Below are 27245 nucleotides of genomic sequence, written 5' to 3' on the forward strand. Positions count from 1 at the left end.
TGACACAACAATCAAGTGAGTGTGAAGTCACAAGCAGACACACTTTTTAACACCTATGTTGTAGACTTGCACCATACACACACTCTCTCTCTCTCTGTCTGTCTCTGTCTCCCTACTGGAGCTGTCTGGTGCCCTCAGCGATCTTAATAATCAGCATAGTGCCGTGTATGAGAGCTTGGACTCTTGACACGCCCTGGAAACAGTGAATGGAGTAGCGTGGTTTCCTTCGTGACTGAACTCTGATTCAAACCGAGGTCCACTTTCCACCTCGTTTTTTGTTTTTTTTTGTTTTTCTCCCCCTCCTCCGCCTGATTACTCTCCCTATTCACACTCTGACTGCAGTTCTTTACATCCTTCTCCACATGCCAAACCTCATTTAGTAGGGGAAAAAGAAATTCTGTTGTTGTGAGTTCTGGTTTCTTCCTCTCTTTGCTGTGTGCGTGTAACATTAAACTATAGCAGCCACGTCATTTACAGCAAGCGTAGGTGGGGCATCAGAAGTCTGAGCTCTGGAGCTGGTGAACTTAACCGTGTGCTGCTACTGGTTTGTATTCTGTTTCAGTGTTGACCAACACAAAGTGGTTTTAAAAAAACAAAACAAGAACATTGATGTGTTATCTCACTTCCTCTGTTTCATAGCAGTATAACGTGCGTGTCTTCCTCTTAAAATCCAGTGCCCCAAATACAATGAAAGTCTTCAGTGATTTCGTCTTTTGCCGATAGATTTAGTCCTTTTGTGGTGCAAACGCTCATGAGTTGCATCCACTGATGTCAACTGCAGTGAGTGTTCATGCTTTGATTGGTTTAAGTGGCAGGATTAGAGTTAACGCACCCTTTTGGCACCTTCTAGCTGAGGAAAGTCACATTAAATGTCTGTAATTCCATTAGAGCAGCAGAGCCTAAAAACTCCCTATCCTCCTGATTTGTGACGTCCCAAGCACACTTGAATATACCTATAATTTGACACGTGATTAAGCCAGGAGCCTGTTCATTCAGGGTTAATGGAGCTCTGGACCTGAATGGAAAAAGAGTTGCAGCCGGTCTAGACCCATTGATTTCTTCTTGCTCTCCCTCATCTCCGAGCTAAGCATGCAGTTCTGGCTTGATTGAATCCTTTCCAGGAAAGTTGCACCTGATTTGATTTGCAAATCTCATGATTGAAGGGTGATACTGAGGACCTGAAGGGATCATAGTAACCCATTTCTCTTTTCATTGACAGATACCATGGACAAAGCTGAAGACTCACCCCATTTCTTTGGTAAGCTTCACCTGCCTCTGTTGCTCTCACGGTCGGAAAAAAAGTCGACAGTGAATGTTGTAGGAGGATCGTGAAAACACAGAAATATTAAAGCAAGGAGACTCCCTGACTGACTCATGATGAAGAAGACAGATCTCTTTTGTTAGCTATTGTTCCCACAGCTAAAACTAAGAGTTATCATTTCAGACACTGGATAAAGTGGAAATGGAAATGAGTACCTGTGATGAGCCTCGTCCCCCCAATGGTCCGTCTCCCATAGCAACAGCATCAGGACAAAGGTGAGTGGTTTCTCTTTAGAAGTCAAGGATTCAGTTTTTAAAGCTGCTTTTCTCCATTTTCTGTTTATGGAGAGTTTCATCATCAAGAGGTCCCAATCCCAGAGTCAATATTGAATTATCTTGACCTTTCCTCTGCTTTGTGATGGTTGCTCATGAAGTGTGAGTTGTCACTGTTTCCTAAGGATACGTTTCAGGCAGAACTAGTTGACGGCAAATATCTCCGCTGCTCTGTTTATATCAGTGTTTGTATTTTTGTTTGATTGTTTCTTTAATGAAAAACAGTTGATGCAATCTTCTTTTTTTTAAATTCACATTGATTAAAAAAAAAAAATCAATTTTATTTTTGGTTCCAATTGTGAAATGTGGCCAAATCAGATGATGCATCCAGTTGGCAAGTCAGATTTTTAATTTTTTTGCCTCTATGACAGAAAAGTTGACTCAAATATTGGTGTCTTCTTTGAAATATTTCATATAATTCCTGACCATTGCACTCATCTGTTGCTAACCACTTGTGCCTGCCCCCCGCCCCTCTTTTGTTTCAGTGAATACGGCTTTGCTGAGAAGGTGGTGGAGGGCATGTCCTTGTCCATAAACTCCATAGTGATCAGGATCAGTGCCAAGGCCTTTAACGCCTCCTTCGAGCTGTCCCAGCTGCAGGTGTACAGCGTCAACACCAGCTGGAGCATCAGCGACCTGCGGTTCACTCGCATCCAGGACCCTCAGAGAGGAGAGGTGACTAGCTTTAATGTCGAAGGAGAGACTGCAAATATCATTCTAGGGTCGACTAACAGTCAACTGGTGGAGATTATACTCATATTTTGATTTAGTTTGAGCAAAATGAGAGTGCAGTTTTCTTAAAATTCCTGAATAAAAGGTACTTAAAGTAAGAAGTAAAGGCTCATCATCACATCATTCTGTGTAGATTTGCTACACATCAGGAAAAGTCTTAAACACCCTCTAATTCAAATAATACATCAAATGAGTCTCATTTAAAGTTAACTTGTGTACCTTTACATCACGTACCCCGAGTTCTGGTAACTACAAGTTTCCCTGACCTTATCAGGACAAGATTCCTGACCTGAAGTGTGTGATTTCATGGATGACATCATTAACAGAACATCCTGAAGAGTGATTAACTAGATAATTTCTAATTACAATGAGCGATGCTCTGTGTGTTTTGTGGCTGATGACTTTAAGTTGTTGTTAAGTTTGTTAAGTTAATCTCCTACAAACAACTATAAAAAAAAACCTTCCTCAGGGTTAAGAAAAGTAAGATCCTAAGTGTGTAATTTCATTTTATTAATGAGTGTTTACGTGGCTGGATCATTTGAAAAAGGCTTCGACTTTAACTGTTTATTTACCACTTGTGTTGTGTCATGAATAAACAGCCGATAGTGTCCTGTGATTATAGGAGTCACAAAGTCACTTTTGAGAGGGGAAATGAGAAGAAAATGAATCAAATATGGGCGGTGGCCTCACTTCCATTTATTTATCTCCTGAGACGAGAATTGCTTCCATGAAAAGGTCCACAGCTACTGACAGTTTGTCAGCCCCAACTAATCAATCAAAGGGAATTATCGGTCGTCCTGTACTTTATAGCTGCACTGAAACTCTCAACTTTGATGTACAGCATGTTTCCCACATAATCCGTCTAACTAACCCTGCTGCGTTTCTGGTCCAGATCCTGACGTTTAAGGAGATCAGCTGGCAGATGATCCGTATCGAGGCTGATGCCATCCACAGCACCGAACACGAGATGCTGAGCGCCCCCATCCGCCTCATCACCAACCAGTCCAAGATCCGAGTCACACTCAAGCGACGGGTCAGACATCCACTTAAGAGAATATTAATGGATGAGTTAAAACCAGGCTCCCCAGAGCAACATCCTGTGGTCCGTTTTGAACAAACCCTGCTGTGTAAGACGTCATCGTGTGCAGCGCCACTTCCAGCACCGATCCTTATCATTCAATCAGACAAAAACGCCTGTGAGGAAGATTGTAAGCATCACACAGAACAGTGCACAGAAGCCTTTTGTTTGCGGTTTGTGAGAGTAATTAGCCCCGGTCTTTCTTTGGGCTTTAAGAAGAGACTGAATAAAACATTTATGAAGAGACAAACCTGGCATTACAGCTTTAGCTCATACTGTTATAAAAAAAAGACTGTTTCTCAGTGAGTGTTGTGTTACATTAATAGGACCCCTGGTGATTTTAATCTGCAGAATGTACATTTATAGCAGTGTCTCTACCCGATGCAGATTAAAGACTGTAACGTGGTGGCCTCCAAGCTGATTTTGATCCTGGACGATCTGCTGTGGGTGCTGACCGACTCACAGCTCAAAGCCATGGTGCAGTATGCCAAGTCCCTCAGCGAGGCCATGGAGAAGTCCGCACAGCAGAGGAAGAGCATGGCCACCGAAGACCAGGTGCATATATATCGCATGCATAACTCGGCTGAGACACACACAGCCCTCCTCAGTACTTCATAATAATGTATCTCAAGCTTTCTCACTCTATGAATATTGGTTTTGCTTCATTTATCCCAGATCATAACCCAGTTACACCCTGTGTGAATGAGTCATGTCATGTTCAGGCAGTATATGTGCATTCTGTCTGTCCCGCTGTGTACTGGAGCCACGCCTCTGTCGAGCTGCCCACACTGTCTTACACTCTGTCTGCTTATCACCTTCTCAAACACAGACACACACACAGACACACACACACACACACACACACACACACACACACACACACACACATACACAATGTACCTACTCATTCTGACACAAATATTCACTTGCCAGAAGACTTTCAGTGGAGTAGCAAATGTGATTCGGCGTAACACTCCATCTGCTGGTTGACTTGAGTACTGCATGATGCGGCAGGATCTCTTGAGGTCACCAGTGACAGACAAAAACAAATCTTAGCACTCACCACCAAGAGAGCAGCAGCGCTAAATAATCAGGGTGTAATTACAGCACTTTTTCATGTAACTGTGAGCCTGTGTGTGTGTTCACAAGGTGTCCTCAGCGCCCGCCTCAGCCCAGCAGGTCCGGACCCAGCAGGCGTCCACGGCCGCTGACCAGAGTGCAACGATGGCAAAGCTGTTTAACGCCTACGATGTGTGTGAGACGTCGCACCACCTGCAGATCACACACCTTGACCTGCACATATGTGATGACATCCACGCTGTAGATAAAGGTAGTGTTCGCACACTTTCAGGCACAAACAGAAATGTCCTGGATCTTCATTTACTTGCTTTTTTTCTGCCTTAAATCTCAATGCAAAAAAATGGTTGTTCGGAATGTTTTCAGAACAGAGCTCTGACTGATGGTCATTCTGTGATTCTTGCAGTGATCAATAAGAGAATAACAGGGGGAGCCATGCAGCTTTCCTTCAGCTCCATCACTCTGGACTACTACCCGTTCCACAGAGCAGGTGCGACTCCTGCAGTTTGATCTGTTATAGCATGACTCAAATCTCACTAGAATATGACATATGAAAACATTACAACAATTTTATGCAGTCATTCAGGTTATTTCAATGCCACGCCACTCATCTTAAAGCTAAAAGACATTCTTATTTTCATCTTTTGTCCGTCAGTGTTGCTCCATCTACTATGCCATCATCATTACCAGCTGTAACTCTTCCTCGCTTAATCCTCCCCAGGTGAGAGTTGTGTCCACTGGATGCACTACAGCGAGGCCACCAAAACCAGGGAAGGGTGGGCGCGGAGCCTTCTTGAAGAATTCAAGTCCAATGTGGAGATGCTGAAGAGTGCAGTCCGTGACCAGCAGGGTGTTGCTCCTGCTCATGGTTCCCCACAACACGGTAAACTCCCACCCTGATATCATCAGGGATCACTCAGCTTGTTGTTTATGATCTATCTCCTGGCACGCGCACTCACCGCCACACCATCATTCATGTCATGGCTGTGGGTTTTCTGTCCTCCAGTGTCCCTTAGGGACGATGAGTTTGGGCCTCTAGGAAGTCAGGAGAGAGCAGGAGGAGGAGGAGTAGGGCTTAGGGAGGCTGATGGAGGACTCCTAGAGTGGAGCCCACAAACGCAGCCTCCAGCCCAGTGCTGCTGGTGCCTAGAGACAGGTACCGCGGTGTGTGTGCGCACAGCGTGGTGCGGTGGTACACACCTTTTGTAAGGCACTGAGGTTTCCTCTTTGAGATCTGAGTGGTCACTCTGTCTCTTTCTATGTCTTCCTATTTACATCTTTAATCGTCCCTCTGTGTTTCTATCCTTCTCTCCAGGTAAGATAAACACCTCCAGCACCTCATTCAGTCCCCCTCCTGAAACCCCCAAGACCCAGCTCATGTCCAGCTCCGTTGTTCTCAGGATGGCTGACTTCAGCATCTACCAGGTCCCTATTAACTAACAACCTAAACAATGACACCCTTGACATCCTTACTCCTAACTTGGTGATTATTTCTGTCTTTTTTGTTTGTGTTGCAGGTGTCAACAGCAGATCAGCGTCGTTCCAGCCCCAAGACCATGATCTCGTGCAATAAGAAGTCCCTGTACCTCCCACCAGAGATGCCGGCCATCCATGTCGAGTTTACAGAGTACTACTTCCCTGATGGGAAAGACTATCCCAGTGAGACGACTTCACTTCTGCATATCAACACTTGACACAGCGCAGTGTATTGAACAACAATCTAAAATCCAGATCCTCTAAGGGATCTATACCAGGCCAGCAGTTTTGGGAAGTGACTGACTGTATTTCACCTCCTTCCGTATCTAGTCAGCTAGTTCATTCAGCTGAGGGGAAGTCATTGACTGCTGTACAGCTGAGAGAACATTGATTTTCTGAAACACACCCTGTGTGCTCTCAATGAAGAATCACCCACTGAAAACCTCTTTAAGTGATTTATTTTAGATGCACACCATTAGGAAACATGGTGTGCATTTTTTGTTTTTTCACCAATGAATATGGCACAAAAAAAGCAAATTGATTCAAATACACTATATGTAAACGTACAAACATTGCAGTTTATTTGTCCATTAGATTAAAATTGAACTTTGAAATATTTTCTTTCATTACCATTTGCTTTGGGTCACTTTCATGCAGTTGCCTTCTTTATAAGGCAAAGTATTAGCCACTGCCTTAGCTCACATCTTTGTCTAACACCAAATCTTCTTTGTCCTGCTCCCACAGTCCCGTGTCCCAACCTCTACGCCCAGCTCAACGCCCTACAGCTGGTTCTGGATCCTCGCAGTCTGGTGTGGCTCAACCTTTTCGCTCTCGACCTCAGGCAGAGTCTGGAGCAGTTCATGGAAATCTACAAGCTCAACGACTCGCAGAAACCCGACGAGCACGTTGACATCAAGGTTGACGGCCTCATGCTGAAGGTGAGGACGAAGCTAACATGCATGTTTGTGGTTGTTTGGGTCAAAAGCATTTCAGTGTATTTATCTTCATTTGCTCCTCTTCTTCTTTTCATCAATTATAGCTGGTTATTCCCACTGATCGTGACCCCTCCTGCCCCCCTGACTTGCCTCGCTCCATCTCGGTGCAGACTTCAGAAATGGTGGCTACTAACACCCGGCATCCAGCCAACTGCACCCGCTCCCACCTCGAAGCGCTTTTGCAAGCGTTCCAAGAAGAGCCCTTCTTCTCTTCTTCTTTTGAATCATTCCCTCGCTCCTCCTCCTCCTTACCTCTCCTCCACCCCGTCTTCCAGCAACACGCGCACGAACAAGACACCAAGCTACATGACATCTACCGGGGTCTGGTGGTCCCCACGATGGGGGCTAATGCCCTCAAGATGCCAGCTGCCACAGACTTTTGGGCACTGCACTTTGCTCAGTTTTGGGTGGACTACGAGGGCACCCGTGGGGGCAAGGGGCGGCCGCAGCCCTTTGTGGACTCCTTCCCTCTCACTGTGTGGGCTTGTCAACCAGCAAAGCTCCTTCAGCACCAGGAGAAGCTGAGAAACGCTTCTGGCTCAGGTCTGTCCAGAAGCACGTCTGTGGAGGCTGTGGGACGCCTGCAGAGGAAACGCTTACTGAAGGAGTATTACAGTACTGATAGTGCACCAGCACCCCCCAGTAATGGACTCCATAAACCCCTGTCACTGGACAATTTGCCTTCTTCATCTTTGACATCGTCAAGTAAAGATGCTGATGTACATATGTTGGTGCATGTGCAGAAGCATTTAAGCGCGCAGGTAGGTTTTTATTGTGTCTTTCTAAAGGTGATGGGGGAAACTTAGATAAGTTGCAGAAATATTATGTGTGTCAGTACTGATTTTTGCTCAGAATTATAGTACATGGGTGCAAAACCTCACACCAAACAAGATCGTAGTGACCAGAGCAGGACAGCATTTTTGGAGAGTAAGAAGGTTGCAGTGGCTTTTTCTCACCTGTTGTAAATCTTCAGATTCAGTGTGTGTGTCTGTGTCCGTGTCCATGTCCATGTGTCCAGGTGAGCCATCGGCAGTTTGTGTTCCTGATGCACCTGCAGCGCAGCATCAAAGCTCTGCAGCAGACCCTACAGCAGGACCTGGAGGAGATGGGCAGTAAGAGGGAGCGCAAAGATCCTTCCCAACATCCTGCAGACCACCAGCCCTTCACCGTATGCCTGGGCCTCCTGCTGAAAAGTGCAGAGGTGTCCCTCCTCCTAAAGCCCGTCCCCCTGCCTGAGGGTTCTCGATCTCCTCTGGGATCAGAGCTCTCCCCCTCAGAGAGCAGAGGAACTTTGGAGCCTGGGGGAGATGTAGGTGAGGTGGTGGATAAGAGTGAGAGGGGGAGTGAAGGGTGTGGTTCTGAAGGTGCAGCTAAAGGGACCTGCACTGTAGACCAGCTGTTATGTGGAGAAGGATCAGAAATTAAACTCACGCAGGGTCCTGCCCCCCTCATCCCGACCTCCACCCCCTCCACACGTCCTGACTTGAATCACAAAGGCTCCCTGGATGAGAGGACTTCAGCTAAGAACTCTAGGAGGTGGAGTTCAGAAGAAGGGGGTGATGGGGTGGTGGATGGTTTGGCTGAAGGTGCCGAAATGGGAGCTGGATTAGACTCCAAAGCCCAGGCGAGTGACCCCCTTCCTGACCCACTCAGTGACAAGGACAAGGCTGCAGCTGCCAAGATGCCTCAGTCTGTTTCCAGGTACTGAATTTGCCACACAAACGATGTTCTTTGCACCACATTGCTGTTAAACAGAGTTATAGTCCCACTGTATGAATTCATGTTATTTTTACAGGTTTTTGGCCTCATTCTTATCAGTAACAACATTTTCCCTTCTAAAGTAGTGGCCAAGGAACATTACAGCAACACTACATCTTTAAAGAAACCAGGAGCTCAGCCAATCATAACAGTGACGTTCTTTGACGGAGGTTTACCGAGGGTCTGTTGGTGCACCTTTGACCCGGAGCCCTTAGGGAATATTACAATCACTCCTCCAAGGAAAATAGCAAATAAACCGCTAAAGCCATCGTATGTCCGGACACATTCCCAAAGCTTTCTAGAGAGATAGCCGGGTTGATCAATGACGATCAGGGCTTTCTAGACTGTCTTGCTATTAATTATATTATTTGCATTATATGATCTTGTCTATTTTCATCTCGTCATTTGCATAAATATGCACATATTTATATATCTTTTCATATGTATTGTACATATATATGTTTTTCTTCATGAAGGTCTCTGTTTCATTATTTGTGATTATGGTACCATGTTACATTCTTAAAGCTTCTTTAAAAAAAAAAAAGCATTTTCAGGATTTCACACTGTTAGCAAGTTTAAAAATAAATTTTGGATGCATTTTTATGGTAAGGAAATATAAATCTTGGCAAACAATTTCCTAACTAAACTAGAAAGCACTTTTCTACTCCATGAGTCTGATAAATGAAGCTCCTTCTCTTTCTAATGACGTGAATAATAGAGCATTCACGTCCTGGAACACAAGTGCTGTGTGTTGAGCTCTCGTATGCTTGTTGGCCAGTTTGGATGTTCAGTCTTCTGACATTAATCATGTTGGCAAACTTCCAGCTGCCACTCGTCTGTCAACAACATTGCGTGAATGTTTTTGTCCTTTCTTAATCTCATTCTACTTCCTCCTTGGCCTCTTTGACCTTTGCTTTGACCCATGTGAGGTGTGTGTGTGTGTGTGTGTGTGTGTGTGTTTTCTCTCTACAAAGGAAAGGAAGTTTGTCTGTCGTTTCTGATCTCCTCAGCTCCTCAAACACCAGCAGATCCACCTCCCTTTATTCCATGTCAAACATGTAAGGCACTGGATCTGTGATTAGCCATACTAGTGTGTGTGTGTGTGTGTGTGTGTGTGTGTGTGTGTGTGTGTGTGTCCTTGTCGTGACACATGGATGGAGTTGTTCAAGTGCTAATGTGTGTGTGTGAATCCCCCCGTGTGCATGTATTTGCATGTGTGTGCATGACACGCTGCTCCTTGTCATGTAGACTAACTCGCCCTCTCCTGTGTTTGGTGTCGACCTGTTGGCCCATGGTGATGCTAAAAAGTCAAACGGTGGAACTTATTTTTTGCAGTGGTTCTTTTTCAGCCTTGTGTTCTCATTATTTCAGGAGCTACTTTGATTTTTTTTCCCCCCTTTGCCTTTGTTTCTGGTGCTGTGGAAGATGGTACACTTGTTTCTTACATGACCTTAACACATAGCACAAAAGACTGGAGCCATATTTAATTCATCACCTGCCAGCTCGGCTCTATCAGCTCTTTAAGAGCACTTCTGCCCGTTCAGTTTTCAGCATAAGAACAAGATTCCTGTTAAATCTGGAGAAAATCTTTTTTTCTCCTCTCCCTTTCCTTCTTTAAATCAACATTCTTGTTAATTAATAATTAGTGTGTCAAAGTCAGTATCATGCATGTTGCCCAAGCAAATACGCAGCAGTGATAAAGTAATTCTCCTTTGTGAAACTCTATTACTGTGTGTGTGTGTGTGTGTGTGTGTGTGTGTGTGTGTGTGTGTGTGTGTGTCATAGTGGTCGTTTGATGCGGGATCGTTCCCAATCCAGTTTCGCCGTGTCCTATAAAAACATGAAGAAAAGCCCGTCCCTGCAGTCGCTTGACAACATCTCCATAGACAGCTACCTGATGGAGGACGGAGACACCTGCAGCCTGCTGGAGAGAGGTGGGAACACACACACACACACACACACACACACACACACACACACACACACACACACACACACACAAACGTAAACACACACACATACACACGTTTTGGGTTCATACCAGTGCATGCAAGTGATACTGTGAACTTGTGAGTGGTCTTGTGAGTGTATTTGTTTGGTTATCAAGTAAAATGTACACAAATAATGGTTTATATTCCCATGAACACCTGGGAAATCATGGAACTTTACATTTACAAAAGTACTTGAAAAATGACAAAGAATTTTTTAAAATTTTTGGGTAGAAGTAATCAAATTTTCACAAATACCTGCATGTTAATGGGTTCAAGTAAGATGGACTGTGAAAACTGTCTTTTGATGAATTTTAGATGAATTAATACATGTTAATGTCATATCACACCATGCAACTTGTCATTACTTTTACTTGAAATGGTTTGCTGTTTGCTTTTTATAGGTAAAAAGACTTTTTGGCATTAAACAGTCTTGAAAATTGATGAAAAGAGTGTGAATGAACTCTTCAAAGAAGCCGGAGATTATCATGACTGTACAACCATGGAGGCTCCAGTTTTGACCAGAAGGTGGCAGCATTGTGCTGGAAGTCTGGAGCTTATCAGAGTTGCAGGAATGTATTGAGGAAATATCTGAATTTAGTGAACAATTGTTTCCCGTCAGTGTGGTTCATGCTTTTCTGTCTGTCCTGGACAGATGACGTGTCTATCTCAGGGTTTAAGGACGCCATCATTGAGCAAAGCACCACAGAGAGTGCCACCGAGGTTGTGACGGGCCAGGAGCAGGAGGGAGGCGTGTCCCCAGACTCTGTCAGCGCCACCTCACAAAGCATCGACGAACCCACCAAAGACATTGTAAGACAACAAAGTATTAGTACAATTAAAGCTACTACATAAACTACAAATGGATGCTATTTACATTCTCTTTTATGTCACATTGTTAAAATGCATACAGAGTAACAAGTCATAACTGCTATGGAATAAACCCTGCACAGTTTTAGCCCAAAAGGTGCTGACCAGAGTTGTGTGTGTGTGCGTGCGTGCGTGCGTGCTCGCATCGCCTCCCCCTCCAGGTGTCTGTGCTGGTGTTGAAGGTGCAGTCAGTGTGTGCAGCCATGGAGGTGGTGGGGGAGAGCACGGCCGTGGCGCTGGAGGTGGACAAGGTCACACCCAACCAGCTGGGCAATGTCAGCCTGCGACAGTACCTCAGCAACCGCAGCCTGGGTGAGAACACCTTACATACTCCTGGACTACACAAATGAGCATCAGACATTTGCCACTTGGAATTTTGTAATAACTCTTCTGTTAACACTGACTCCAGTTTTTTTTTTTTAACATTGCTCATTCCCACACTAATCTCAAACAACACTACAGTAAACTAACAACTTCAGAAGAAGATTCTCCTCACTACAAGTCAAGCTGGAGAGGAACCATCTTCCTCATGACGATAGTGGAGTGAGACAAAAACTACTGGAAGTCTTCTTCCTCATTAGAAAACGTCAAACTATCCAGAGAGAAGATGCAGTCAAGTAGAAATAAGAATTTACGAAAAAGTGTGCCAGAAATAACATCACCGACAAATGTTCTGTGCTTCTCTGCACCATCTGGAAAGAGGATTAGAGATTAATTTGAGTAAGCACTTTTAAAAAGTCTAGTATTCCCAGTTGAGCAGCTGTCCCTACTGCAGTGATTACTGCTAAAAAGGAATAATAATGAGTTAGCAACTTTGATCTTGAACAGAAACAAACAATATAGTGAATTTAAGAACAAGCTGATGCTTGGTATGAGCTGGTTGATTCTAGAAAGCCACCCAAACTAAACAGACTTCATCAGACAACTTTGGTTCTCTAATATTTAATGCATTAATTTCACGATCTGTGCCCGAAACCACAAAGTAGGAAGTTCATACATTCGCTGCTGTTCATAGTTTGTACTTAAGTCGCTTTCAACCTCGGGAACTTTTCCTTGGAACAAGAAACTTTTTCCTGAGCTACCTTCATTACAACGGCAGGAACCAGGGTGTGAATTTAGTTTTGGAACATCATTTTAACACTTCAGTGGGTAGTACTTTCTGAAACACTCTCTTTCCATGGTTCAACGCATTTTATTTTAGAAAATCTGCAGACTGTCTGACTTAATTGTTGCAATATCACAGATACACCAGGAAGCAGAACAAGAAAAGCTCTCATGATGATGTATAGGTTACTCTCAGGTGCTGTGTTGTGGTAACTAGACTTGTTTGAAGTCAGGAGTTACAGGCTGTGGTAGCTGCTGTTGCTGAGGACCATATATGGTGGGACCAGTGACCTGCATGGAGAAAGTGTCGAGGTTTTCTTTCGTCCAAGGACAAATTCACGTGATCTTCACTGTGCTTTAGAGCACAATTGAAAATCAGACAAGAACACTTTTTAGTTCCGGGACAAATAAGGCAGTTTCGGACCAAGCAGTTACTGAAACCAGCTACTGGGGAGTTCTTCCCACATCTTCTTTCTCTCTAGGGTCTTTTTGAATGTTTGTGTTCGCTCCGCCAGAAGGAGCGGTGGAGTTGGAGGCCGCTGTCTCTGCACAACGCTGCTGCTAACTGAGCTTGGTGGGAATGGTGGTTACTGGTGCTGTTTCAGCTTGTCTTTGACCAATTAACCAAGTTCACTCATGGCTCCTGCTGTGCTGAGAGAGTACTGTGAAGTAGGAGCGACAAAGGGTTCCAGCAGAACTTGATTCCTAGACCTAAAAAACTACCAGTTCCTGAGGTCCAGCCAAAAAAGAGATACAGTTTAGCTGAAAGCACTAAAGGTTCCGGGAAATTTGGGCCAAAAAAAGACAGTAGGTTAGATCCACTAATCAGTGCACACTAACACACACACTACTACCCCCCCCCCTTCCTTTTATTCACCTTGCCATAACTCCCCACAGGTATGGTGAGTTCAGTACCAATACCTGCTCAAAGCAGCCAAGGTAACTGCTGTGTGTTAATTCACCATCTGTAACTTAACATGCATGCTTGCCTCTTGGTCTGTGTGTGTGTGTGTGAGAGAGAGAGAGTGTATTTATGTGTGTATAAGATTATTCTTCAAGTTGTCAGACCTCATTTCTCAGGACTTTGCTTGGCAGCATGCATTAGGATATTACTGGTGGCATGAAGTGTGTGTGTGTGTGTGTATGTGTGTGTACTTGTTTTTCAGCAGCAGTCAGTGTTCATGTGACATTGAGCTGTGTGTGTGTGTGTGTGTGTGTGTGTGTGTGTGTTTAGATTTGACAGTAATGGAGTGAGTGGTTCCATTATTTGCAACATTAGGCCCACAATTTTAAGTGTGTCATCCAGATTAAGATCAACCATTAGTGTTAACCCCAGATCTTCCCGTTCACTTCTCTGCTTAATTTGCACTCTCTCTCTCTTTCACTCTCTCTCTTTCTCTCTCTCTCTTTCACTCTCTCTATCTATCTCTATCTATCTCTATCTCTCCCCGTCCTTCCTCATCTCTCCACTGCAGCAGACTTTGCAGTTTCACTCCAGTGATTCAGGCAATGAGAGAAACGCCAGCTTTACCCCTCGTTCCTCCATCTCCTCCTCCTGCCTCACAATACTCCACCCCACCCACCTCTATTCCCTCTTTCCTCCTCACACCTCTTTCACCCCTCCTCCCGTTCCATCTTCCTACTAATACTCTGTTATTCAAACCTTTCTTCCTCTTCATCTCGCTGCCTCTGGAGGCCATCTTTTCTCTTCCCCGCCTATCTTATCACTGTCACTCAGCTCTCTCTCTCTTCCCGCTCTCTCTCTCTCTCTCTCTTTCTCTCTCCATTTGCTTTGACATAGCGGTCCAGGATTGTGAGAGAATATGTCAATTTATCTAACAAAAGCTTACAGCCCTGTGTGTGAATGTTTTTCCTGGACCTGCAGTTGCTCGGTTATTAACCCTTTCCTGACTTTCCTCCTGAGCTCATACGAAGGCGTTTCGCTTCTCACCGTCACAATAATGTGTTCCTCAAGTGCCCATTTTCTTGCCTTGCTGATTGTTTCTATTGTGAATTGTGGCGTCTCTCGCTTGTTTCCACAAAGAGAGAGAGAGAGAGAGACCTTGCCTGTGAATGTTTGCTTGCTAGGTGAATAAGTGCATAAAAAGTTTTCATGGCAGGATGGTGTTAACACTTTCATCAGTTCATCTTCTTTGAACTCACTTTTCCCTCTGTGCTTCTCCAACCCTTTTCAACACACAGGGTTTATGTCATTTTATTCCGGGGTAATGGAAGTCAAACTGGGGTCATTTAGCGGTGAAACTCTGTTCAATACCAGCACGCTGTCGTCTTATTTTATTTTATTTTTTTTTAATTTTTTTTTTTTTTGCGGGGGGGGGGGTGGTGGGGGGGGGTGGAGGCACTTTAGGTTTGTGGTGTCTTAATCTTAAAAGCACGTAAAAATGATTCAGTGAGAAAAAGCTTTGAGTCCTCAATACTGACAGTGGGAGCTTCCACAGAACCCTCTAATCCTCTAGTCCTCAGAAATAATTAAACGTCAGTGCTGCGAAAAGCCTGTGGGGTTGTTTTCAGTCTCCTTCAGCCCACCTTCTTCCTTAATCCCTTCTTCCTTTTCCTCCTCCAGCTCACCTGCTTCATTTTTGTTTCCGACTTTCTCCTCCACATTGCTGATACTCGCCATCTTTCATTCTAGCTCTTAATTCATTTGAACAGCATTAACATGCACCCTGGAAACGTGTCTCCATTCAGCAAAGTTGCACAAATTCAATTTAAATGCAGTCATTTTGTCTCAAGTGTAAAGTTTCAAACAACATGGCCTCAAAACCTTAAATCATGGTGCATTTTAATGTCGCCATGCTGATCGTGTCTTCGCAACCTGAGCAAGCAGCAGGAGTAACAACTTCCTCTGCCTCCTCCTCACAGCTGGCGGCGACATCAACTCCATGTCCGTCAGGGGTCTCCACAGGCCGGAGGTGCGGGCTCGCCTGGAGAGCGGGCCCTGCGCTGCTGTCCACTCTCCTCTGGCGGAGCGCAACGGCTTCCTGCAGCTGCGTCTCCATGGATACCAGGCGAGCTTCTTGATGTCCACTCTGCGCAACCTGGCCCAGTTCCTAGAGGACGATTCTGCACCGCAGGTCCTGCCCATGGAGATCAGTGTCAGCGACACACACATCAACCTAAAGGTGAGTTCTTGATATTTTTTGTGTGCTTTGGTTCATTTTCACACAGAAAAATCCAAGGGAACTAAAATGCATCGTTTTCAACCACATGAGAATTTGCCCTCTGTTCACATATCAGTGGTGTCTGAGGCTGGAGCATCCTGATCCGGATATACCGTCACTGTCAACACCATATCTTAGGAACTCCTCGAGGAAATTTCTTCAGATTTGACACAAACGTCCACTCGGACTCGAGGTCAAAGGTCAATGTCACTGTAGCAGGCAGACGTTGGATATAAAACCAAAATGCTGTATTTCAATTTTTTCTCGTATCTTCATTCTTCTCCATTCCTGTTTCAAAACCGTTTTCGAATCATCAGCATGATGAACCAGAGTGAATTTGTGCTCTACGGGAACCAGACTGAGACCACCTCTTCAACAGGTCTCAGTCTGCTTATTTTTTTTGCTCGCTCAGGTGCGATTATTGTCTTCACGCCTGCACACAACCAAGAGCACCGACTCAAGTGCCCTGAACAAAGAAGGCGTGAAATCATCCTTTATATCAACCGAGTATTTGTCCTTCTGTGTGGCAGTAGTAGACCCCAGAACTCACTGCAACACAGCGCAGCACCTTCTATAACCACCTACCAATGGCGTGTACTGTTGTCACCTGCAGGACGACGGTCCCCGCGACCATCCCTCCGACTCTGAGCACTCGCCCATCACCCTTCACGTGGACAGTCTGATCATACACCGAGGAGATGATGGCTCCTTCTCTATAGGAGGTGATAACTCATCCACCTCCACTTCAGCACGGATTCACCGCAGTTGCATAATGTGTTTGAATCTACACCTCCAACTCCCTTTCTCTTGTTTCCGCCTCCTCGCAGTGGATGGCGCCGCACAGGCCAAACCCAGGAATCAGGGCGTATTGATGGACAGCTCACTGACTCCGGTCCCCGAGGCTGAGGGCGGTATCACAAAGGCTACGCAGACTCAAGCTCCGCCCACCAGTCCCCCCCCATCCACCAGACAAAAGGTGAAACATGTCTTTATGCTTCAGTAGAATCAAGTGGCGTTACAAGCACAGAACGCTGCCCACCACATCTGCACACCACAACAACGACTCTCTTCTTCTTCAACAAAGTAAACGCTGAACCACAAAAGCACCTTTCTACTCGCTGGAGGCCAGTTTGAAGATGAGATGCCAGGTTTTGTTTTTCGCCAGGCTATTCCAGTCCCCTGCTTGGCTTCAGTTTAATTTGCAGAGGGAAATTTCACATTTTTAGATGAAACGTAACGAACAGTTATATAACACTCGTGTAGTTCTTCAGACCGGATGACAGGACAGATTGTGTGTTCCAGAGCAAAACATTTTCTGATCTCATGATTTAATCTATCAATGTCCTCCAAAATTATTACAACTCATTTGAGCAACCAAATTAGAGATTTAGGTAAGTGAAAGTATAAAGTTGAATGGTTTTTCACTGCAAGCTTCGGTAATACGCCGATGAGCCAGGAACTTCTCAGAGAAGGACTGAGGTGTTGGGTCATGGTTAGAGTAAACCCCTGAAAATGGTGAGAACACACACACAGAATGTGAACTGTGGTGTGCGTGTGTGTGCGTGTGTGTGTGTGTGTGAAGTCAATTTTATTTGTAAAGCACCAAATCACAACAAAAGTTCTCTCATGACACTTCACAAGTAGAGCAGGTCCAGCACCTCACTCCTTCAAGGAATTTCCACCCAACAATTCTCCATGAACAACTCATCCCGCAAAAGCGGCGACGGACACCTTCCTTTTAACAGGCAGGAACATCGAGCAGATCCAGGATCAGTGGGGACGGCCTTCTGCTTTGACTGGTTGGGGGAAAGAGCGTAGGAGAGCGTGGCAGAGACAAAGACAGATAATGGAGGAAGACAGATATGCAGAAGGAAAGAGAGGGACAGAGATAAAGAGAGGGCGAAAAGGAAGATGGACAGACGGGGACACGAGCAGGTGGAGCTACGGGTGGCAGCTTGAGCCTCTTCAAGTCTGTGTGTGTGTGTGTGTGTGTGTGTGTGTGTGTGTGTGTGTGTGTGTGTGTGTGTGTGTGTGTGTGTGTGTGTGTGTGTGTGTGTGTGTGATGCAATACTTTGCCCAAGAAGTGTATTTTGCCTTTTAGGTACTCACAAGTAAGCGGATACTTGTCTTTTTTTTCTCTCCTGCATCACTTCTTTGTGATTCCAGAATGCAGAAAGAGCCAGCAACTTATATTTAGCTTGATGCTAATTGCAGCTGACAGCCAACAGCACAACTGTCCGTGAATAAACTCTCATGCTCATCACCTGGCATAATCCACGTCTTCTTTGTCAGCCGTATGTTCGGTGATTCACAAACACGTAGGTTTGAGCTAAAAACGGACTAATGGTAACACTTTTGGCTCAGCGCTTCCGTGGTTGAGCACCAAAAGCTGGTTCAAATCAACGAGCTAACTGGTCACGCTAACTGCTGTGGAGTGGCGAACCTGAGGGGTTTCAGCTAGTTTGTTTTTAACTCAAGCCAAAGTCATAATGGATTACATACTGCTGGATAAATAAAACATGAATTGTAGCGAGCAATGCACTGCTGAGTCTGTAAACAGTCTGTTTTGTTCTGTTTTGCTGTTGTTAACAGCCTGTCACTGTTAGCTTCAAGCTAAATATACAGGGCTTGCTCTTTCTGCATCACAAAGCTGTAATGCAGGAGGGCAAAAACATCTTTTGTGAGCTCAAGACACGTGTTTGTGAGTACTTGAGAGGCAGAACACAGCTTTTGAAGTATCACTTTAAAGTTCTCCCAACCACCCCGAACTCCCACCTCAGGTTCAGTTAGACAAAAACATCTCGTGGCTCCTGCTTTGGTTTATGAGAAGCTGCTGGTTGTGAGATTAGATTTTAGAGGAGCACAAAGACAGCTGCTAAGTTTACATGTCCATTGTTGGGTCATGTGATAACGGTGTCCTTTATTTTAATGCCGCCAACTCAAGTAAATACCTGTGTCTCTTTCTCAGATGCTGCTCGAGGAGAACGAATGTCTGAAGGTGGAGTTGTCCCGAACCAAGATGGCGCTGGCTGAGGCCCAGATGGAGAGGGACTCTCTGCTGCACCGCATGAAGAACCTGAAGATCAGCACCAGCTAGACACAGTTCTCTGTCTCTCTCTCTCTCTCTCTCTCTCTTGCTCTCTTGCTCTCATCCTCTCTCTCTCATCCTCTCTCCCTCTCTTCCCTTGAGCCAGTCATTTAGCCCGGACTGGTCAAAAGTGATGAGGACATACGCCGACGGGCCGGAGAACGTGACAGAAACACGTCACGGATGGGATTCCTTGACGGCTCGCTTATCGTGCTTGTTTGTTCAGTGAGCCACCGCGTGACTTAAAAAAGAAAAAAGAAAAAAATAACCATAAAGCAATGCAGAGTCTGTTTGAAGACTCAAATATACATTTTTACACACTTGTCTGTTTTATGTTCGCCACTTTGGCCTCCTGTTTTGGACTGCGGAGGCCTGAGGGAGCTGATTGGGAGATTTTAACACGTGAAGGAAAGAAAGGAGCTACATTCATGGTCGTGCCTACAGACCCCCCCCCCCGCCCCCTCATTGCTTCTGTTGCCCAAACAAAACAAAAAAAACCCAGTGAATCAGGTTCATTTAAACCTGGTAGGTATGAAGGAACATTGAATGTCTCATCTTCAGAGGAATGTCTCAACAACAACTATTTTTTTTTTTTTGCACTGCACTGATATTTAACTTGATTTCCGGCTCTCCTATGTGGGCGAATCCTACCGAGTGTGTACAGTGTATATTGTCTTAGAATGTGAACACATAACTATTTTCTACGATTGTGGTTATGCGGTGTTTCAGTTGAATGTGTGGGTGTGTGTTGTGTGTGTTATCAGCCAGAACAAGCATTTCATTAAGGTACATTTATATCGGTCACAGCTTTGTCAGCATTATTGTCCAACGACATGTCTGTAACCCCGCCCCCCCCCCCCCCCCCCACCGCTGCCTTCCTATTTTTCTATGTGTAAATAGCTTCTTAACATGTGCAGCACTTTTAAAAACTTAAAAACAAAAAAACAAAACGAGGCACTGTAAATACAACAAGCAGGACTGTGAGAGAAGAGTTAGACATGAGGGCACACGGAGCTGCCTGACTCTAAGTACGTGTCTTTAGGTCAAGTTTTACATTCATGTGTAATCTTACATGGCCAGACATCCCTGAGTAGACGTCAAAAATGACTTCAAACAGCACACACTACACACGGAGGTCCTAAAAGCTGGTTCTCGCACATATGCAATTTACCCGTACTTAAGTCCCGCCCACTTCATTTCCCCCCTCCCCCCCTCTGCTTCCTGTAAAAGCGATGAAACGCACCTAGTTCTCTGCACAAATGTGGTAACAAGACTTGAAATGTCAGAGGGAGGATCGTTGTGTCTTTTTCTTCTTTTTTCTTTTTATCAAATTTGATTTCTTATTACTTTAAACCCTCGAGCGACCCTTCCTCACTTGTCACAGCCCTCCACCCTCTGACAACCTGTGGAGACGGAGAAAGACACAAACGGTAATAAGTTGTATCTTGTCTGTCAAAGCTGCTGAAATACTGAAGATAATAAAAGGGTATCCCATCGAAGGAGTCGTCTTGAGAAGTTTCTGGCGTGAGTTATTCGCGTTACGCGTGTATGGAGGGAGATTACGGCCTCGTGTGGGTCTCACAAAAAAGTCGTGAATTCAAAAGTTTTAATTCTGATTTAAATCTCAGAGGTCAGATTTTTTTTTCCTCGCGGGTCATGATGAAACGAAAGAAAGTAGGTTTTAGACGAAAGGTCAGAATATTTAGAATTTATTGTTACGAGTCAGGAACTTAATTTTTTTCTAAAATTGTATGTCGTGGCCCTTGAGGGGCCACGAGGGGGGGGAAGTTTTGCAATTGTAGTGCCAATTTTATTGGCATATTTAATCATTTCTGTAATTGCTTATGATTTGAGTCCATTCGCTCCTTGAGATGAGAAATCGGCAGATTAAGATAAAAGGATTCATAGGTGAACCTTTGTATATTTTTCTTCTCAGAGGTGTCTTTGGGTCGAGGTTTAATCCTCTCTGTCATGCATTAATCTCATTGGTCCCATTTAGGGGGAGCCAGAACATTAATATGATATCGTTATGTAAAATTACTTGACACGGAAGGGTGAGAGTCGCTGAGCTGAATGTGCTAAATGGTCATGACACGTACAACCGTGGAGTGGCGGAGGGACGGAGAGTGTGTGAATGTACTGTTTACACTCTGCTGCTGAGCGGATTTACGTTAGAAGAGATTCTACACTTTTTTATCGTTTGTGTGTGCGTGTGTGGGGGGGAGTGGGAATGTAAACCAACACGTCATACAGATGCATCGTGGGAAATATGATGGGGGGGGGGTCAAAATTGACTCAGCTTTATTACGAGATTAAAACAGAAATTAAAGATTACATCCGTCAAGCGATTCCATTGGCCAATATAAACTTACTCTATACGGTAATTACGCCAGACTGTATTATTATACATAGATTCATATATATCTGCTGATGATGTCATCAACATGCTGCCTACCAGTACATGTCAATGAAGCCATGGATATATAGATAAAGCTAATATTCTATACCAAACCGTTGTGCATATGAGTTTTTACTCAATGTATAAAGAATATCAGCAGTTATATCAGATTTCTCACTGTCTGTATTACATCTTTAGTACAGTATTCAACACTTCAGTGTAAAAAAAAAAAGACAGTTTTAAATCAGTTACTCGGTTTGTACTATTTATTAATAATCCGGTATATTGTCGGCTTCTTTCTTTACCCTTGCAGAAACAAATATGCAGTCGCAGTGACCTGAGTGCAGCAGAGAGTTTCACTTAGTTTCATGTCATTCCAGTGTAGTTTGAATCTTAAACTATAATAAATTGCACTTTCCATATGGGAGAGTAGCGATATATTTGTTCCTGAATGAGTTGTCGAGTGCTCTACTAAAATAGCAAATTACTTAAGTGCATATTATAATTGTAATTGAAATCATAATATACATAATGTATGGGGTTACTTTGAGACACTGAAAAGAAAACAGCTGAATTGGTTGATGTGGAAAACAAATCAACAGATGAATCAATATTTTAGGATTATGCACGTCTGGTTTCCTTCCCCGAAGCTCCTGCTGCATGATTCCTTTAATTTTATAGGCTGCAACAAAACCTAGTTTTATGAGTTCATTGATTTGATGTTGTTAAAACAGCCACATATCATTTTTATGAGAGTGACAGTAGGCCATGAGGCTGGAGATGTAGCACCCCACATCCCTCCCATTAAGCATCAGGGTGAAACCATTAGAGCGAGTCCCAGCATGCACCTGGGGTGCTGAGTGGAGAGGAGGAGGGTGTGTCTGTGTCACATATTCAAAATCTGAGCCAAAAAAAACCTCCATAATATGACGGGGCACTATTTTCAGACCCCAACTGCGGTTCAGCAGCAGCAGCAGCAGCAGCAGCAGGACCAACTGTGACACGCATCCAGCTCCGAGCTCAACAGCGCATGCGCGTGTTTGATGGACTAACTTTATGACCTGAGAGTGGCAACAACTGGCGCAGCTGTTGGGCACGAGTTGGACTTTTTAAACAACCCAACAAAAGGATTCGCCTGCAGCTGGTGCTGTAGCATCGTCATCCACGCCCAGGCTGTACATGACTCAAGTTAGAGAGAATAAAGGAAGGAAATGGTCGTTGGGCTTATCAAAATAAAACGCAGCTCCCGTGACAACGAAGATGTCATGTAATTTATCGGTAAGAGTAAGTGTGTTTTACTTAAAACTACAAATACCGGACTACAAACGTGATATACAGTCATTCAGTAGTTATTGTTACTGTTTACCGAAGTGGAAAAATATAATTAAAATTACTTTTGAATGCTGTTTTCTCTCAACAGATGTAATTCAATCATCATGAGATAACACGGTTTTGACTTGAGATGACAAGTTGGTTATGACGTTATCTTGAATTACAAGCTCTTGGCTCTTATTGCTACTTTTGTCACACCAACTTTTATCGAGTAGGAGACAGAAATTCAATGTCAGTTATTACAGGAAATGTTTGGAAATCAGATTTAAACTTCAGATGTACCAGAAAAAATTGACAGGAAATTCGAAATTATAACATTTCCCTCGTCGGAATTGTTTTTCTTGCTCACATTAGCTGTCTTATCTGGTCAGCCATTTAGCTAGCCAGCTACTAGCTTGCTACTAACCAGCTAGCCAGACCAAAATTTCCGACCATTCCTTAAACTGTTTTAAAGAAACAACGCAATTGGTCTTACGTGTAAGTATAATACCGTGTATTCACTGAAATTGTTCCTTCTTCAACACATAACCTTCAAGTTGCGACTTTTCAACGTGCGGCGTCTTGCGTGAATTATTTTGAAATCTTCAACAGGAAGCTCAACGTTTGATGGCAGGTGCGTTGATACTCGTGTCTCTGGGTCCACAGAGAAGCACCGGTCACAGTGCGGAAGGTTCAGAGGAGAAAGGTGGAGGGTGCAGTGGGACTGAAGAGTATCTTCCGGAGGCAGACCGGGTTTCACCTCCTGCCTGTCCTCAGCGGGAGCGTCAGACCAGCGTGGAGCCTCCGTTAGAGCGGTGAAGGACTTTGTGGTTTTCTTTCTTCTGCCGGGTTTCTCTTCACTTCACACTTCGTGAGAGACTACAGCCTGTTTGTCAAGAGGAATACGGGGCTGTGCGTGTGAATGGACTGAGGTAGTGAAGCACCGGGGGGGAGCCGTGCGCGTCAGACCTGCTCTGCAGCATCAATAACGGCTATTGCGGCGGCGGCGGCGGCATGCAGTGAGAGGAATCCTCTCTGATGCTCCCCTGCAACAGACACTAGAGGAAGGGTGAGGAGGGGAGGGGGATATATGGGAGATTTGTTGGAATTTCATCACCCCGTCATTACAAACTTGTGCCCGGGATGGGGAAGGAGCAGGAGCTGCTGGAGGCCGCCCGGACTGGGAATGTCGTCCTGGTGGAGAAATTATTGAGTGGGAAGAAGGGGATACTGGGGTCAGGCTCCAGCCCCATCCCTCTACCCAACCTACTGAGGTAAGAAACTTGCTCCTGATTCTAATATACTGCCAGGGGGAATTCCTTCATGGGGTTCCCATGCGTACAATCAGGTGGAATGTGGTGTCATAGCAGGTAAATGCACCATTACTCATGCTGGCTGCAGCATCAGAACAAGTAGGAGCAACAAACTCTTTTCTGGAGGTGCTCCTGACTTGTGGGGCTGAAAGAAAAGTCTGTGTATGCAAAGTCAAGAGAGTTAAATCAAGCAAAGTTAGGCAGATAGAAGTGTTGCAGGACACCACACAGAACATGTGACACCTCAGTGGAACACCACCAGTGAATGTTTAGGTCCATGAGCTGTTTCGTCACACAATCAAGCCCAGATGACAAACAATGGCCCAACATTGATTTCCTTAGAAGGATGATGTGGAGTCAGGATGCATCATCTCTTTTTTGTTTGTTTCTTTTATCAGAGGCCATCAGGTAAACAAGTGGCGTTAGGTTTCGCCATAAACCTCCTCATGGAGGCTGCAGTGATTTTGGTGAGGTTAAAAACGAACAAGGATTCATCAGAGTGAGATCTTTCCCATCTTTTGTGAGCGCAACAAGTTGAATGTAGCGTCATTTAGTGGTTACTGGAAGCCGATCATGTAACACATTCACATTTATATCAGAATTACACTGCGATGTCTTCATGTGATGTCCATCCATCCATCCATTTTCTTCCGCTTATCCTGTTAAGGGTTGCGGGGGTGGAGCCTATCCCAGCCCCTTGGGTGAGAGGCAGGGTTCACTCTGGACAGGTCACCAGTCCATGGCAGGTCCCAAAACATATAGACAGACAACCATTCACACTCACAGCCACGGCTACGGTCAATGTAGAGTCTGGATAAACCTCGTCTCCTCTTGATGTCTTTGGACTGTGGGAGGAAGCTGGAGAACTGGAGAGAACCCACGCAGGCACAGGGAGAACATGCAGACTCCACACAGAAAGATCCTGTGCTGGAGCCGAGGCTCAAACCTGGAACCTTCTTGCTACGAGGCGACAGTGCTTCCCCCTTCATGTGATGTACAGCAAGATAATACATAGTAAGTGTGTGTTCTTTAGGGGCCCTTAGCAGACACAGGAAGTGATGTTTAGCTGGCTCTGTGCAGAATGCAGATATTGTTAGGTTTCACTTCACTCTTGCTAAATGGAGCAGCAGGTCTGATGTGTGAAGGTCCTCTCATCACTGCCTGCAGCTCTAATTAGGACCCAGTTAGGCGTGAAACATCCAGGGGCCACCTGGAGTTCACCTCGGAGTCCTAGTTTAGGAAAACGTATTTCAGATGTGGAATCGTGACACCGCCCTGCTCGGATCAAATTCATTGTTCTCTAAGGAACAAAACACGTTTGAAATCTCTTCATATCAGAATTCAAGCATTGCACTCTCCCTGAATTAGAACCTCAAAGGAAGCACAAAAAGCCTGAGTCAGTCAGGCAGCGAGAACAACTGCAGAAGTTATGTGTCGCCTCCTCCTGCCCCTGCAGCCTCTCCCTGTCTTTGCTGAGGCTGAGCCAGGTGATTAGGAGATCAAAGGCGGAGGAGCGCCGCCCCGGGCACTTCTGCAGTGTCTTACGACCAGGCTCAAGTCGCATGCTGGCAGAGAGAATGCCAACCGCTGCTCACAAGACTCCAGTACTTCATAAACAGTTAGATGATTCCTACAGGGGCTTTTGAATTCCTTCAAAATAAAGTCAGGTTGATTTCATTCCCCGACACAGAGAGAGTGGGAGAGAAAGAGAGTGTGTTTCCACACACCTGTAGGAGCCGCAGAGTATTTTCTGTTATCTTGACGTTAAAATGTTGGTCTGAGGTCAAGTGTGGCCCGTAACTGCTGTACAAGATCTGTGGCTGATTTCTGCAGCGTTTGTTCTTCCTTCTCTAATTTGACTCCCGGCGATAATGAAGTTAATTGTTCAATCGGAGGGAGGGCATTATCGTAGCTTCCTCCTCACCGGTGCCCCCTTTGTCATCTTTTATTAAGAGAGAAGTAGGCTCATGGCATGAAATGTCCCAGTTCCAATTTCAAATCTGTTAGTTATGTCTGCAGCTTTAAAGGTACCATGTGTTGTTTTTGTGTGTGTGTGTGTGTGTGTGTGTGTGTGTGTGGTTTTTTTTTTAAGTTTAAAACATCACCCACTCAAAGAGGAAACAGCACTGCAGACATAACAGTGTCAACCAGTGCTGGAGACACATTGACTGGTTAGCATGCTATCTAGCTAGCTAGCCCCAGTCCTTCCTAGCTGTGAGACCACTCAACCTGCCAAATTACTAGCTGACTTTTCGTTTAAAACCGACAACTGTAACTGGTCATATTAAGAGCTCTTTCACAAAACTTGAGTCTGGTTGAAAAAAACAAAACAAAAAACAAAACCTCAATCAAATCGATACATTCGGTTAATTTTGTATTTAATCTGGTTCAGTTTCCCAGAGCTCAAATTCAAGCGGAAGAAATGAATAAAAAAAAAAACAGAAAAAGTGAAAGCGCATTTTCCCCCCAGCTGGTTCAGCAAAATTAAATGGTTGAATCTCACGGCTCCTCGGGACATTCCAAAAGTTACGAGACCGAATGGATCAAATCACGACAGTGGAACGGGTTATTTTGCAGGGGTCATGACCCTCAAAATAGCTTTGTACAGTAGTTGCATCTTTTACAGTATGTCCGTGTGAAAAGCATTTTTCGGGCTTGTGTGTGAATCATGTGACAAATGTAATAACTGTATTTACACGTTGGTCATTGGTATGTAACATTGGCTTCAGAGCTCAGAGCTGTTCTTGGGGGTTTGGGCCTTTTGGTGGATCATTAACAAAATGGCAGCTTTGCTTGGAGTAGGGGTGAACCAATTTTGGGCCGATAGCCATACAAGTACATAAAGGAACAATTAGGCCAATAGCTTATCCAAGTTTTTTTTTTTCTTTGCCAATAATGATTTTTTTTTTATGATGATTGTGAAATCTTGATCCCCTTTTTCATGATAGGGAAACAATCAAGTTATATAAATCATCATTTTCACCATTCAAAATAACACCTTTCGTTCTTCATCATAGGCGGCACGGTGGTGCAGTGGTCAGCACTGTTGCCTCACTGCAGGAAAGTTCCGGGTTCGAGCCCCGGCTCGGGCACAGGATCTTTCTGTGTGGAGTCTGCATGTTCTCCCTGTTTCTGTGTGGGTTCTCTCTGGTACTCCAGCTTCCTCCCACAGTCCAAAGACATCAAGAGGGGACGAGGCTGATTGATACTCTAAATTGACCGTAGGCGTGGCTGTGAGTGTGAATGGTTGTCTGTCTCTCTGTGTTGGCCCTGCGATGGACT

General features: G+C 44.7%; 2 protein-coding genes across 6 annotated transcripts in view; both read left to right on the forward strand.

Moving 5' to 3' along the window:
- Positions 1–19266, forward strand: part of bltp3b (bridge-like lipid transfer protein family member 3B) — a 30288-nt gene extending 11022 nt beyond the window's left edge. The window contains exons 3-23 of one of the 2 annotated variants that reach the window (XM_086201947.1): positions 1220–1258; positions 1445–1536; positions 2079–2268; positions 3218–3358; positions 3791–3958; positions 4553–4733; positions 4887–4970; positions 5202–5363; positions 5796–5905; positions 5998–6139; positions 6701–6894; positions 6996–7712; positions 7970–8652; positions 10495–10643; positions 11353–11510; positions 11729–11879; positions 13569–13610; positions 15555–15814; positions 16467–16575; positions 16681–16829; positions 18822–19266. In XM_086201947.1, the coding sequence (XP_086058073.1) occupies positions 1220–1258; positions 1445–1536; positions 2079–2268; positions 3218–3358; positions 3791–3958; positions 4553–4733; positions 4887–4970; positions 5202–5363; positions 5796–5905; positions 5998–6139; positions 6701–6894; positions 6996–7712; positions 7970–8652; positions 10495–10643; positions 11353–11510; positions 11729–11879; positions 13569–13610; positions 15555–15814; positions 16467–16575; positions 16681–16829; positions 18822–18950 (4050 nt within the window). In that variant the 3' untranslated portion in view covers positions 18951–19266. The remainder of the gene's footprint in view (positions 1–1219; positions 1259–1444; positions 1537–2078; positions 2269–3217; positions 3359–3790; positions 3959–4552; positions 4734–4886; positions 4971–5201; positions 5364–5795; positions 5906–5997; positions 6140–6700; positions 6895–6995; positions 7713–7969; positions 8653–10494; positions 10644–11352; positions 11511–11728; positions 11880–13568; positions 13611–15554; positions 15815–16466; positions 16576–16680; positions 16830–18821) is intronic. The other variant, XM_086201949.1, reaches the window with a different exon arrangement.
- Positions 19267–22483: 3217 nt separating this feature from the next.
- The window catches only part of anks1b (ankyrin repeat and sterile alpha motif domain containing 1B), a 216610-nt gene continuing 211848 nt past the window's right edge, over positions 22484–27245 (forward strand). For 2 of the 4 annotated variants that reach the window (XM_086201952.1, XM_086201954.1), the window contains exons 1-2: positions 22487–22617; positions 23317–23924. In XM_086201952.1, coding sequence (XP_086058078.1) covers positions 23794–23924 — 131 coding nt within the window. In that variant the 5' untranslated portion in view covers positions 22487–22617; positions 23317–23793. Of the gene's footprint in view, positions 22618–23316; positions 23925–27245 lie in introns of all 4 variants that reach the window. The other 2 variants (XM_086201956.1, XM_086201951.1) reach the window with 2 other exon arrangements.

The sequence above is a fragment of the Aulostomus chinensis genome, chromosome 4 (assembly GCF_037954235.1).
Source record: "Aulostomus chinensis isolate RoL2024-O1b breed Wild chromosome 4, RoL_Achi_v1.0, whole genome shotgun sequence".
In the NCBI taxonomy this organism is placed as follows: Eukaryota; Metazoa; Chordata; class Actinopteri; order Syngnathiformes; family Aulostomidae; genus Aulostomus; species Aulostomus chinensis.